The sequence below is a fragment of the Castor canadensis genome, chromosome 13 (genome assembly GCF_047511655.1).
Source record: "Castor canadensis chromosome 13, mCasCan1.hap1v2, whole genome shotgun sequence".
Lineage (NCBI taxonomy): Eukaryota > Metazoa > Chordata > Mammalia > Rodentia > Castoridae > Castor > Castor canadensis.
Genome location: NC_133398.1, coordinates 104,573,692 through 104,586,251, shown reverse-complemented (window position 1 = coordinate 104,586,251; position 12,560 = coordinate 104,573,692). Strand labels below are relative to the sequence as shown.

Below are 12,560 nucleotides of genomic sequence, written 5' to 3'. Positions count from 1 at the left end.
ATGGAATAATAAATACTAGACCAGACCAAAAAACAAAAACAAGAAAACCAAGACCCCAAAGTAAACTGTATCGGCAAGGCACTCACTCACATGGTACTTACCCTAATGCCTCAACGCATGACAGCACACCCTAGAGCCCTTATGGGAGTCCACGATGAACCCCACCGAGGGGAAAGCAAAGCAAGCATCTTCCTGGTTTATCCACAGATCCCTACTCAAAGGTCCCTGAAGGCCTATGGTAAAAAGAAATCCTCCTGGTAGAATTTGGAAAGCTGTATTTGGTTGTCCACTTGTGTGGATGGAGACGTGTCCTAAATTTAGAGTCATGGCAATTCATGACAAAATGGCTGGGTGAGTTGACTGGTAACCCAGCGCTAGGAAAAAAAGTTATCTGGAAAATTGTCAAGAGCTCTGGAGAGCATGTGGAGGCACACAATAGGATATAATGCTCACTGGTGTGGGCGGAGCCTAAGTGAGGTTTGGGTATCTATTGCTCTGTCCATGCCATGCCACTATGTAAGGCCACAGTTCCTGTTGGGGAGGTCTTTTCTGCCAAGTTCTGGTAATAGTCCCTCTCACTGCATCAAGTCTGGTGGTGACAATGACTTCTACTGTCACACCCTGTCCATGTTTTCTGTCATAAGTCCCTTGAGTGTAGCACTGTTAACAATGCCTGTAGCAGAATGGGAATTTTTTAAACTTTCTTATTCTTCGTTGTTATTATGCCAGCATCCAGAATGGCATCTGTCATGCAACAGGTTTTCAATAAATGTTTGCTGAATGAATCTACACATAGATCACTTTCCATAAGAACACAAATGGTAACTTAAGTATTTCTTAAAAAAAAAGTGGTATGCAACTTGATGTTTAATCTTAAGCATTTCTTCAATTAGTTGTCAAAAATGCATGCTGACGTGAGGAAACAGCATAAAATGGCAACCTTTCTGAGGACTATTTGTTAGCATCTATCAGTTTTGTGTGTGTGTGGTAGAGGGGTTTGAACTTAGTGTCTCACACTTGATAAGCTTATTATTGATCTACCACTTGAGCCACTCCATCAGCCCAGTTTTGTGTTGAGTTTTTTGGAGAGAGGGACTTGGGAACTAATTGTGGGGTTGGGGAGATGGTGCTGGCTTTGAAATCCTCCTGATCTCTGCTTCCTGAGTAGCTAGGATTACAGACATGAGTCACTGGCACCTGGCCAAAGGTTTTAATTTATACACATTTTAACTGGACAATTTTGAGGTTGGCATTTGTGCCAAAAAAAATCATACAGCCAGGCACAGGTGGCTCATGCTTGTAATCCTAGCTACTTACTCAGGAGGCAGAGATCAGGAGGAGCTCAGTTCAAAGCCAGCCTGGGGAAATAGTTCGTGAGACCATTATCTCGAAAAAACAAAACAAAACAAAAAAACCCCTCACAACAAAAGGCTGGTGGACTGGCTTAAGGTGTAGGTCCTGAATTCAAACCCCACTATCAACAACAACAACAAAAAAAAACACAAATATGCAAAAGATAGTTGGGCAATATTGGTTGTATTTGTCACAAAGGATTGCTTAAATAAACATGATAAACACTTACAATGTAGTTAAGGAAAAGAATGATTTAGTTCCACATAGTCTTGACCAGATAACTAACTGGACCAGGAGCCAATTTGAAGTGTTAAAGCCTTTGCAAATGCAGTGTTTGCTGTGGACAAAGACCCTTGTTTAATTTGGGAGATGGGATAGACGGGGGTGAGCTCCCAAGATCACATTACGCGCTGCTGCATTCTGACCAAATACAGCATGCATTTAAATTTATTTTCCATGCTAAGGATGGAACCCAGGGCCTCCAGAATGTAAGGCAAGCACTCTGCCAGTGAGGTACACCCTAAACCGTTAAATATATGTACATTAAGCAATGAATAGGAAAAACACCCAGACTTACATTTAACAACCTAGGGATACAACGTCAGGTGGCCAAGCATATCACAAAACTAACTGCTGGGGTGACCACCGGTCATAATGTTGTAATTCGCTTCCGCATTACAAGTCCAAAGGTTTTTCTGTAGAAACGTGCATTTAACGAAAAAGAAGGCTAACATTTAAGAAGCCAGTACAACTGCTAATGGAAAAGCCTCTTTTGTCTTGCCCAGAGAAAGCCCACATGATATCGACTAAGGCTCATTTTTGCAAAACAAGCCCTGAGAACTCAGTCTGATTAAGAAAAGGCCTGTCCTGGACACTGGGAACAGACGGACACCTAGACTCGCCGCCCGGCCAGGGGAAAAGCGGGCTCCGGGCATGTGCTTGCGAAGTCGCCTCTTGATCGAAGACATGGAGACACCGCTCGACGTCTCGGCTCGCCAAGGTAAGGATTCCCGCCACCGCCCGCCCGCCCGACGAGGAGCGGGACACCCCGAGGGCGGGGTGCGGGTGGCGACAAGCCAGCGTCACCTGATGGCCGTCCTCCCAAGAGGCCGAGCGCCGCGGGAGGTGGAGCGGCCACGCCCCCTGAGCCGCGGGCCACGCCCCCTCGAGCCGTGGGTCACGCCCCCTCCTCGCGTGCGGGAGGAGCCCCGGAACGGGGTCCTAGGTCAGTGATCCGGGTTTGGGTGCGAGTTCCGCGCTCGGCGGGATCGGCGGGCGGTCTGCAGCCCGCTGTCTCCCGGAAAGCTGCGGGGAGTTCAGCTTAACGCGTTTGTTCAAGTGAGTACGCCAAGTTCCTGACGGCCCTTCCCCTCCTCCGTTTGGACAGAATTTCATTTTTAAGAACCGACTTAGGTTAATGTGGAGCAGTTACCTGCTAAGCAGATGGAATTTGGTAAGTTCCACCTTTGGCAGGCGGAGGCCGGAAAACCGCGAGTTCCAATAGCGAGACCCCACCTAAAAAAAATAAACACATTCTTACATATCATGCCCACTGTATGTCCCATCTGGTGTGGAAATCGATAGGATGCTCATCTAATGTTTAGGGGCGTCTCTCAGAGACGTGCTCTCATTCTCATTTTGCGTTGTATTTTTATGTTTTGTGTGTTTTTCAAGTTCATTTTGGGAGGAGGGGGCTTTTTCTCCTTTCCTGAGATAAACTCTTGGTCATGATTTTTTTTTTTTATAGTACTGTTGTGCTCCTTGTTCAGGTATTTTACTTACATTTCACACCCTATTAGCAGTAGATACTTGTATGTATCTTGATTTCTCTGGGCAGCTATGAGTTTGGAGACTGAAGCCCCCTTAACAAACAAAAAAGGGAGGAGTGTTGCCAATAATGGCGCCGATAGGTTTCAATTCTTACTGCACCCTTAAGCTTCTGTTTTCCAGGCTCACGGTCCAGCCTCAAGTCCAGCTGAACCCTCCTTCTGCCCCAACCTCCAATCAGCATGACCCATAAGATCCTAACCAACCAGATCATGCTGAGGTCCCACTGAGGGGTATTTAAGCCCTTGCCCCTCCTGCTTCTCTCTCTTGGCTCTCTCTGCTCTCTCCCTCTCCTACCCGGCAATAAAGAATCTCTTGGCCGGATCACTCCTCTCCACGTGGTCATTTTGGGGCCCATAATGCATATTTCTTTTTTCCTTTGGATTGCAAATTTTTCAAACACACAAAAAAAGTAGAAAATGATCACATGAGCGCCCCTCCATAGCCTGGTCTCTGATTTAAGAAAATGAAACCTTTTGGTCCTGTTTGCTTTAATTGGTTTCTAAGAGGGGGAATACTTTCAGTGCTTCACTGTGCACACTGTTATAAGGATATATATGCTTTCCAATATATAATTAACAGTTGATGAATATAATATTCTTTAAATTTCTAACTGCCAGGCCACAAGCCTATTTCCAAAATTGTTTCCAATCGGGATTTGATGGAGGATCCCATTGTATTTGGATTAAAGCTGACGTTTAGCCCAAAAACTTAGTCCAGGGGTGCTGAGAGAACCCAGAAAAACATCTTCCAGGCCTCTGGCTACAGTGTAGAGCATCTCCCTAGCAAGCACGAAGCCCTGAGTTCAAACGCTCCAACGTCGGTTAAAGGGGAAAGCTGCTAAGTAATGTGAATGCTGGAGGTTTGTGGGAGACGTCTGGAACCGGTCTCGGGGTTCATCTGCTCATGTACACTCCCCTCTCCTCCTCGCCCCCGACTCTGCATTCCAGGCTGGGGCGGGACAGTTTCCTTGCCTGGCAATTTCCGGGGAGGAGTGGAGTTTTAACCAAGAGAGCGGTAGCAGAATAGGGGACTCCAGGCTCAGGCACCCTAGTTTCGGAGCTAGCTGGGAGCAGGTGGGGCTGAGTTCTCTTCTGAAGCTGAGAACGATGTGAGTCAGGTGTGTGGGAAGTGGGCCCAGCCTGACCGCAGAAAAACCTCTACCCGCGGCAGGTGGGAAAATTCCCTTTTGAGACCCTGAACGCAGGAGCGAGAAAGACCGAGCAAATCCCTGCGCTGCCCTGGTGAAGTCCAGTTTCTCATCTAACCGTGAGGGTTTTAATAATGGGCACGCCGTGGTGTTGATTTGAAACTTAGGTGTCATCACCCCTAAAGCAAACAGTCCCGGGCAGATTACTAAACCCTGATTAAATGACAACTGCTGTATGTTTATTAGACACTTTGTTTTCATTGGATGACTTACATGAATCTCATCACTCTTAGGTCAGACTAACCATCTGCATTAAAAATAACAACCAAGGCTCAGGTCGGTGGAGCCATGTGCTCAGGTCACAAGCCTAGTGATGGAGGAGCTCTGATTCAAGGGCAGATGTGATTTGCCCTTCCAGTCTCAGGCGCTGTCTAATCACACCTGCTTAAAACCAGGATTGCCACCTGCACAGCACTGAACTATGACCTGCTTCCAGTACACAGAGATACAATGGGAAGTGAATGTAGAATGGCTCTTAGAGTTTGTCCAGTGTTTCCTGGGAATTCTGTTGATGTCTTCTCAGATCCCTTGGACAAGTAGAGGTTCCTACCCCCTGTACTGGCAGGTTGTCTGTTTTCAAAGGGTTGGGTTTATGGCCCTAAAATTAGTTTCCTAGGCCCCAGGTTCCAGCTCCTGGAAAACAGTTTTCTTAGAGCATTCAGCCCCTGTGAAGTAGGAAGCAGGGGACCTCCAGAAAAAGAAGTGTCAACTGAAGCAAGGCAGGTGGCTCTCACCTGTAATCCTAGCTACTTGAGAGGCTAAGATCTGGAGGACTGCAGTTTGAGGCCAGCCCAGGCAAATAATTTGTGAGACCCTATCTCTAAAATAACCAGAACAAAATGGACTGGAGGAGTAGCTCAAATGGCTTCGAACCTTGATCTTCCTGATCTCTGCCTCCAAGATGCTAGGATTACAGGTGTGAGCCACTGGGGCCCGGTCTCCCCCTTGTTTTAGACTGTGGAACAGATTCAGAAAATGAAAGGCAGAGCTGGGTGTGGTGGTGCATGCCTGTAATACAGCACTCCTGAGGCCCAGGCAGAAGAAGTGAGAGTTCAAGTTCAAGGCCAGCCTGGGCTACCCAGTGAGACCCTGCCTCAAAAAAACAAACAAACAAAAAAAAAACCAAAAAACCTTGTCAGGAGCAGGTCTGCATAGTCAGAAGCAGTTTCTCTGCCCAGAATGAGCCAGGTTTGGTGGTGATGTCACAATCTCTGGAAACCACCTCAGACTCTCTGACAAAATATTTGGTCCAGCTTTGAGAAGAACAAGTGGCCTGGGGAGGCCAGGGGCAGGCTGCCCAGGAAAGGCTGTTTCATCACAGAGCTTGTGAAGGCCAGATCTGAGGGTGAGGAATTACTTGGCTGACGTTGGAAATTCTGTCTCTGTTGCCCAGGGGCAGCCTCAGTTCCCTGGTTCTCCACTGCTGTCTCTCACACTTGGCCCTCACCACGTGTGGTACTAGTCATGCTGTTCTGAACACTGACCTCACAGGGTACCACCGTGAGGGATGCTCCTCTTAAATGGCACCGGTCCATTCAGCCACCTTCATTACCTCTACAAAGGCCTTCTGTCCAAACACTGCCATTCGGGTATAGGGCTTCAAGTCATGGTCGTTACTTCTGACTCACTTAAAACTTTTTAAGAAGTTAGACCTGAGAGTGTCAGTGATTTGCCCAGAGCCAAACAGTTTGTGACAGATTCCGGAGCCAGGTAGTGCTGTTCAATCTTCCACAGATCATTTTGCTCATGTTTTAGTAGTTCATTTGTTCTGATAAGTAGTTATATATGTAATCATAATTTATCCATTCCCTGGTTGGTGTATATGTGGATGGTTTCTATACATGAACATGTCTGTCTACACCCTTCTGCATCTAAACGTATGTTTTCTTTCTCTTGGCTAATTCCAAGGAGTAAGTAGAATTACTGGGTCTTATAAGTGTGTATTTCACGTCATAAGAAACTCAAAATTTTAACTTAAAATTAGGACGGTAGATGATCCCCCACCATCCTTAGTCCAAGGGGCCGTGGCTTGTGGCTATACCCAGGTGCAGTGTGCAGTCCTCTGGAACCTTGCTTTCTAGCACTAGGAAAATCTCTAATTACTGGCTTCAATAAATACAGATCCAGATGGCTGAAAAAAAAAAAAGAAAGAAAAGAAAGAAACTGTCAACCTGGTTTGCATTCCCACTAGGCATGAGTGTTGTAGTCATTCTGGTTGCTCTGCAGCGCTGCACTTAATGACATCTTTTTTTTTATTTGAGCCGTTAGATTTATAACAGTTTTTCAGTGTGCTTTTAATTTGCATTTTCCTACTGTTTAAGAATAAGCATCTTTTTGTTTGGGGAAGTGCTTGTTTGATTCTTTTTTCCATTTTAAAAAATGGTTTTTATTACTGATTTAGTTATACCTATTCTATAAAACATTTCTTTAGAGTGAGGTGCTGGTGGCTCATGTCTGTAATTCTAGCTACTCAGGAGGCAGAGATCAGGGGTATCCAGGTTTGAAGCCAGCCCAGGAAAATAGTTCTCAAGACCGTACCTCGAAAAAACCCAACATAAAAAAGGGCTAGTGGAGTCGCTCAAGGTGTAAGTCCTAAATTCAAACCCCTCCAACACACACACACACACACAAAGTTTCTTTAGGAAAAGTGATATCTAGATATTTTCTCTCTAGTTTTTCTTCTTCTTCTTCTTCTTCTTCTTTTTTTTTTTTTTTGGTGGTACTAGAATTTAAACTCAGGGCCTCAGGCTTGCCAGGCAGGTGCTCTACCACTTGAGACACTCCACCAGCCCTTTTTTGGGATGGGTTTTTTTTTTTTTGAGATAGTTTTCATGAACTGTTTGCCTTGTGGCTTTGAAACTTGATCCTTCTGATCTCTGCCTCCTGAGTAGCTAGGATTACGGATGTGAACCACTGGTGCCTGGTTTCTTCGTGGTCTCAATACTGTCTTTTTTAGAGCCAGAGGTTCTACATGGATCAGTTTTTTGTAATTATTTCTTTTTTGAGTTTGTTAATCTGCTGAGGTTGCCATAACAGAATATCAGGGACTCCTGGGTTTTGGCACCCAAAAAACAAACACAATCACAAACTGGATGACTTAAACCATAGAAATTTATGTTCTTACAGTTTTGGAGACTAGAAGTTCAAAGTCAAGGCTTAGTACTGTTGGTTTCTGGTGGCCCCTCTTCCTGGCTCTCAGACAACTGCTTTCTTTCTGTCCTCACAGGACCTTTCTTTTGTGCACACTCAGAGAGGGAGGGAAAGAGGCAGGGGTGGGGAGCCAGAGACAAAGACAGCTCTCTCGCATCTCTTCCTCATCTTCTATGCATACTAGTTCTTTCTGCCATGTCATGGCCTCATTTAACCTTAATCACCCCCATAAAAGCCCTCTCTCCAAACAGTGACATAGTGGATTAGAGTTTCAGCATATAAATTTTATGAGCTCCTATAACTCAACAACAAAACAAGCAATTAAAAAGTGGGCAAGGACTTAAATAGACATTTCTACAAAGAAGATACACAAATGACTAATAAGCTGATGAAAGGATACCCAGCACCACTAGTAGAGTTAGAGAAGACCAACCAAGACCACCATGACAGGCCATTCTGCATCCATTTGGATAGATCTTATTAAAAAGCAAAACAGAAACAGGAAATGACAAGTGGTGGTAAGGAGGTACAGGAATGAAACCCTCAGCACTCCTGGTGGGAATGGAAAATGGTGCAGCTATCATGGAAGATTATCAGGTGGTTCCTCATTTGAACATAGAATCACATATGGCCAGCAATCCCACTCCTAAGCACAGATGGTCCCCAACTTAACAATGATTCAACTTCATTTTTTTTTACTTTATAATGCTGCAAAAGCAAACTCGCAATCCTCCCTCAGCTCCTGAATGCTGTGACTACAGATGTGAACCACCGTGTCTGGCAAACAGTCTCTAATATTATGTGTATGTGTGTGTGTGTGTGTGTGTGTGTGTGTGTGTGTGTGTGTGTTGTTTTGTTTTGTCATGCTGGGGATTGAATCCAGGTCCTTGCGTATGCTAGGCAAGTGCTCTACCACTGAGGTACATCCCCAACCCATAATCTTTTTTTTTTCTAGGATATAAACATTTTTAAAAAAACAATTTATTTTTCTCTAGTGACTGTCTTTAAAACTTGAGTTAACCACAGTGGTATTCTACCTCACATGTATTAGATTGGCTGCTATTTAAAAAAATATATATCAACTGCTACGGAAGATGTAGAGAGAACCCTTGTGCTCTGTTGGTAGGAATATAGAATGATGACACCACTATAGAAAACAGTGCACAGTTCCTAGGTTGAAAGTAGAATTACCAAATTATGGAGAGTGGATTATGAAAAGCCTATGAGAACTGGACATTATTAGCAAGGCGAGATGCAGCTTCATTTACCTGTAGGCCCAGATAGGCACAGCCCCAGCCAAAACCAGGGAAAGGCAGAATAGGTGTGTCTCCTAAGTTGTGTTCAGAGAAGCAGGAATGCACGTTTCTCCTGTTACAATGTCACGCCCCTCCCCAGACCTCCACCCTGTTTGGGCTTTTTGGTGTGGGAAGCTTTTGGAGGGGAAAAGAATTACTAAAGGGAAATTGCTGAAGGGCTGAATGGCTAAAGCGGGATTGATAGAAAGTCTGCACCGTTTAACATAGGCCTTAGAAAAAGAAGGCTAAAGGAAGAACTTTACAGTGAAAGATAGAGGACCAAGGCTTTGAGTTATGCATATGCATACGCATATGGCCAGAATTTCCTTCCTGTTAAAGGCTGAGTAATATTCTGTATGCCACATATCCATTCATTTCTCAGTGGATACTTGGGCTATAACTTGGTATACAGACCTCTCTTAGGGGTTTTCTTTCAATCCTTTTACAGGTAGACCCAGAAGCTATGTCATTTGGTGGAGGGGGTGCTGTTTTTCGAGTTCCCTCCCTTGTTCGAGTGAGCTTTCTCTCTCGCTCCTGGTTATTACTGGACCTAACTGGGCTGAACTAGGGGGTGACTGGAGATTCAGAAAAGACACAGGATAGACAGACAGAAAGTGGGGTCAGGTGTGTTGGGCACTCTAGAGATGCACAACCCTCATTGCTTCTTTTCTCTATCTTTATTCTTTAAGGCCTTAGTCCTCACAGTTCTTTAAAACCTTGCTTCTAAAGTCTTCTTTAAAACCTTGTTTAAAACCTCTTTCCTTAGGCTCTCACTGTCCCATGTTTGCTCTTAGTTTATCTTTAGCTTAATCACTCTTAGTCTTTTGCCCCCAGGCTCGCACTGTCCCATCTCTCTTTAGCCTTCTTAAAGCCTCGGCGCTCAGACTTGCAACATTATACCAGATGGAAGAAGTCAGTCACAAAACGACAAATGCTATATGATTCCACTTATATGAGATACCTACAATAGTCAAATTCCTAGAGGTAAGAAAGTATAACAGCTGTACACCAGTGGTTGAGGAGGCAGTGATCAGGGGAATAGAGGTTTGAAGCCAGCCCAGGCAAATAGTTCTCAAGAACCTGTCTCAAAAAAAAAAAAAAAAAAAGGGCTGGTGGAGTGGCTCAATAGTAAAGTGTCTGCCTAGCAAGCTTGAGGCCCTGAGTCAAACCCCAAGTACCACCAAAAAACATATATGCAATGGTGGTTCCCAGAGGCTTGGGGAAGGGGAAGAGCTTGGGGGGAGGAGAAAGTAAAATCATGGAATAGCTAGTCATCTCCGGTGATACAACCAATGTAAAGCTGTGCTTTGCAGAAAATTATCTTGTCTTTTTTTTTTTTGGTGGAATTGGGCAGGGCATCATGCTTGCAAAGCAGGCACTCTACCACTTGAGCCACACCTCTAGTCCATTTTGCTCTGGTTATTTTGGAGATGGAGGGGAGGAGTCTCACAAACTATTTGCCTGAACTGGCTCAAACCAGGATCCTTCTGATTCCAGCCTTCCAAATAGCTAGGATTACAGGTGTGAGCTGGTGTCCAGCTCATAATGTCTTTCTTTTTTTTGCATTACTGGAGTTTGAACTCAGGGCCTACACTTTGAGCCACTCCACCAGCCTTTTTTTGTGATGGGTTTTTTTGAGATAGGGTCTCTTGAACTGTTTTGCCTGGGCTGGCTTCAAACCTCGATCCTCCTGATCTCTGTCTCTTGAGTAACTAGATTACAGGTATCTGTAATCTAGCCAGAGCCACCGGCATCTGGCTTCATCAGTCTTTTATATTTGATAAAAATACTTTGAGTTCAGGACTAGCTTGGATTTTTAGCATAGGCCTGAAATGTAAGTAACACGTGTGTAGTAGCAGCCAAATATATATTTAAGATTATTTATGACAAATATAAAAGATAGTTCTAAAGTTTCTGGAACAGGATGAAATTTACAAATCTTAAGTTTCTTACAACTAATAAGAGCTATATATGTTGAAAAGTAGAAGGGAAGCAGCTAAGGACTGGACAGAGGCAAAGCAGCTTTGGGGAGAAGGGGTGTACATATTGAAAATAGGAAACCAAAGATTTGGTGGTTAGGAGAGCTTCACCTTTGAGCAACACTAACATTCATTAAGGCACCAGGAGCAGGTTAGGGCAGGTGGAAGGTGCCATGGAAAAGAGTGAGTACTACAGAGATACCAGGTGTAGGAGGTTATGGACATTAGCCAGCTGGGCTCAGAGACAGGGAGACAGGTGGGTCAGAGAAGCAACCATCAGAGGGAAGAGAAGATACCACATGTTAATGGCCCTGAAGATGGAGAAGGGGGCTGCCACCCAGGGACATAGTTGGCCTCTAGAAGCTAGAAAGGGCAGGAGGAGCCTCCAGGCACCAGTCCTCCTGAGACTTGACTTCAGCCCAGTTTAGACTGACTTTGGACTTGTGCCCTCCAGAACTTTAAGATAATTAACTTGTGTTGCTTGAAGCTATGGAGTTTGTGGATTTGTTAGGGCAGCAACAGGACTTGACTAGAGGCAGCAACATGGGACCAATGGCAGTCCATCCATCATTATTCCTGATCTGAAAGGTCACTGGGAAGGTTTGTGGGTAGAACCCCAAGAAAGAGCCATGAAGAGTAGGCTCCTGAGCATGGTGCAATGCCCACAGGCAGGGCCAATGCCAGGCAGCTTTACCATGAAGGAGCAAGGAAGGTAAATGCCCTGGCCCCACCCTTATCCTTATGTCCAGTGGCTAGACTCAAAGCTGGACAAGGACCTGTTTGTGACCAAAGCCCTATAACTCAGCACACATCAGGGTGGAGGAAGACAGTGAGTGAAAAATCAAGGGCACACTGATGGAGTCATGAGGTATGGAGAGGTTTTCCACCTGCTGAATCAGAGGAAGACATAGGATTCCTTACTATGAGCAAAGAGCTGACATCCCAAAGTAGTGGCTCCCCAGCTTCGCTTTGCATCAGAATCATGAGGAGTTTAGGAAAAATGCCCAAATTCAAGGCCCACCAAAGAGCAACTGATCAGAGACTCCTGGAAGGGTGGAAAGGGTGAATATCCACTACTGCACTGTCCTCCCGTGATCCTGTCTTTCTAGTACTTTTCCTGGCATAGCAACTTCAACTTTATAGTAGGTCTTGAGATTCAATGTCTTACTTCACCACAAAAGTGCCCTTGAATCTGAACCAAATAGCTGGACCATTTGTCTATAATTCACATGCTTACTGCATTACATGACTTTGGCATTAGGATGGCTCTTGTGAGAAGATGACCAAGTGTAGTCTCTGGGTTCCACAATGTATTGAAGAGACATTAGTTTAACCCAGGCATGCTCAGTGAACTATTTCACATATCATGCAGATTTTATTAGTGATTTCTCAGAACTAAGATAGCTTAGTTTTGACCTTGAAGTATATAGAATTATCTCACCTCAAAAATGTGATGTTCCCAAGGTAGCTGAATTTGGGAAGCAGTAGAGTCTCTTCGATACTCCATGGTTGTTCTTAGATTTAAGATTAACTCATGTTGCCTTTCTTGTTTATGAGTTTATATAATTTTTTGTGGGACTGGGATTTGAACTCAGGACTTCACACTTGCAAATTAGGCACTCTACCACTTGAGCCACACCTCCAGTCCATTTTGCTCTGATTATTTTGGAGATGGGGTCTTGAGTACTGGCTGGCCTCATACTGTAATCATCTCAATCTCAGCCTCCAAAGTAGCTAGGATTACAA

The 12,560-nt window shown here is 44.7% G+C and overlaps 2 protein-coding genes across 14 annotated transcripts in view; one reads left to right on the top strand and one right to left on the bottom strand.

Annotated features, from left to right (window-relative positions):
• LOC141415543 (uncharacterized) overlaps positions 1-12,560 on the bottom strand; it is a 340,659-nt gene that overhangs the window by 35,854 nt on the left and 292,245 nt on the right. For all 3 annotated transcript variants that reach the window (XR_012440525.1, XR_012440526.1, XR_012440527.1), the window contains one exon: positions 2,786-2,868. The gene's annotated coding sequence lies outside the window, so the exon portion shown is untranslated. The remainder of the gene's footprint in view (positions 1-2,785; positions 2,869-12,560) is intronic.
• LOC141415544 (zinc finger protein 782-like) overlaps positions 2,064-12,560 on the top strand; it is a 96,405-nt gene continuing 85,908 nt past the window's right edge. For 6 of the 11 annotated variants that reach the window (XR_012440530.1, XR_012440531.1, XM_074052394.1 and 3 more), the window contains exon 1: positions 2,678-2,806. Coding sequence is in view for 5 of the 11 variants with exons in the window: in XM_074052394.1 (XP_073908495.1) it covers positions 2,771-2,806 (36 nt within the window). In the remaining 6 variants the exon portion in view is untranslated. Of the gene's footprint in view, positions 2,354-2,518; positions 2,807-12,560 lie in introns of those variants that run through there. The other 5 variants (XR_012440532.1, XM_074052396.1, XM_074052399.1 and 2 more) reach the window with 2 other exon arrangements.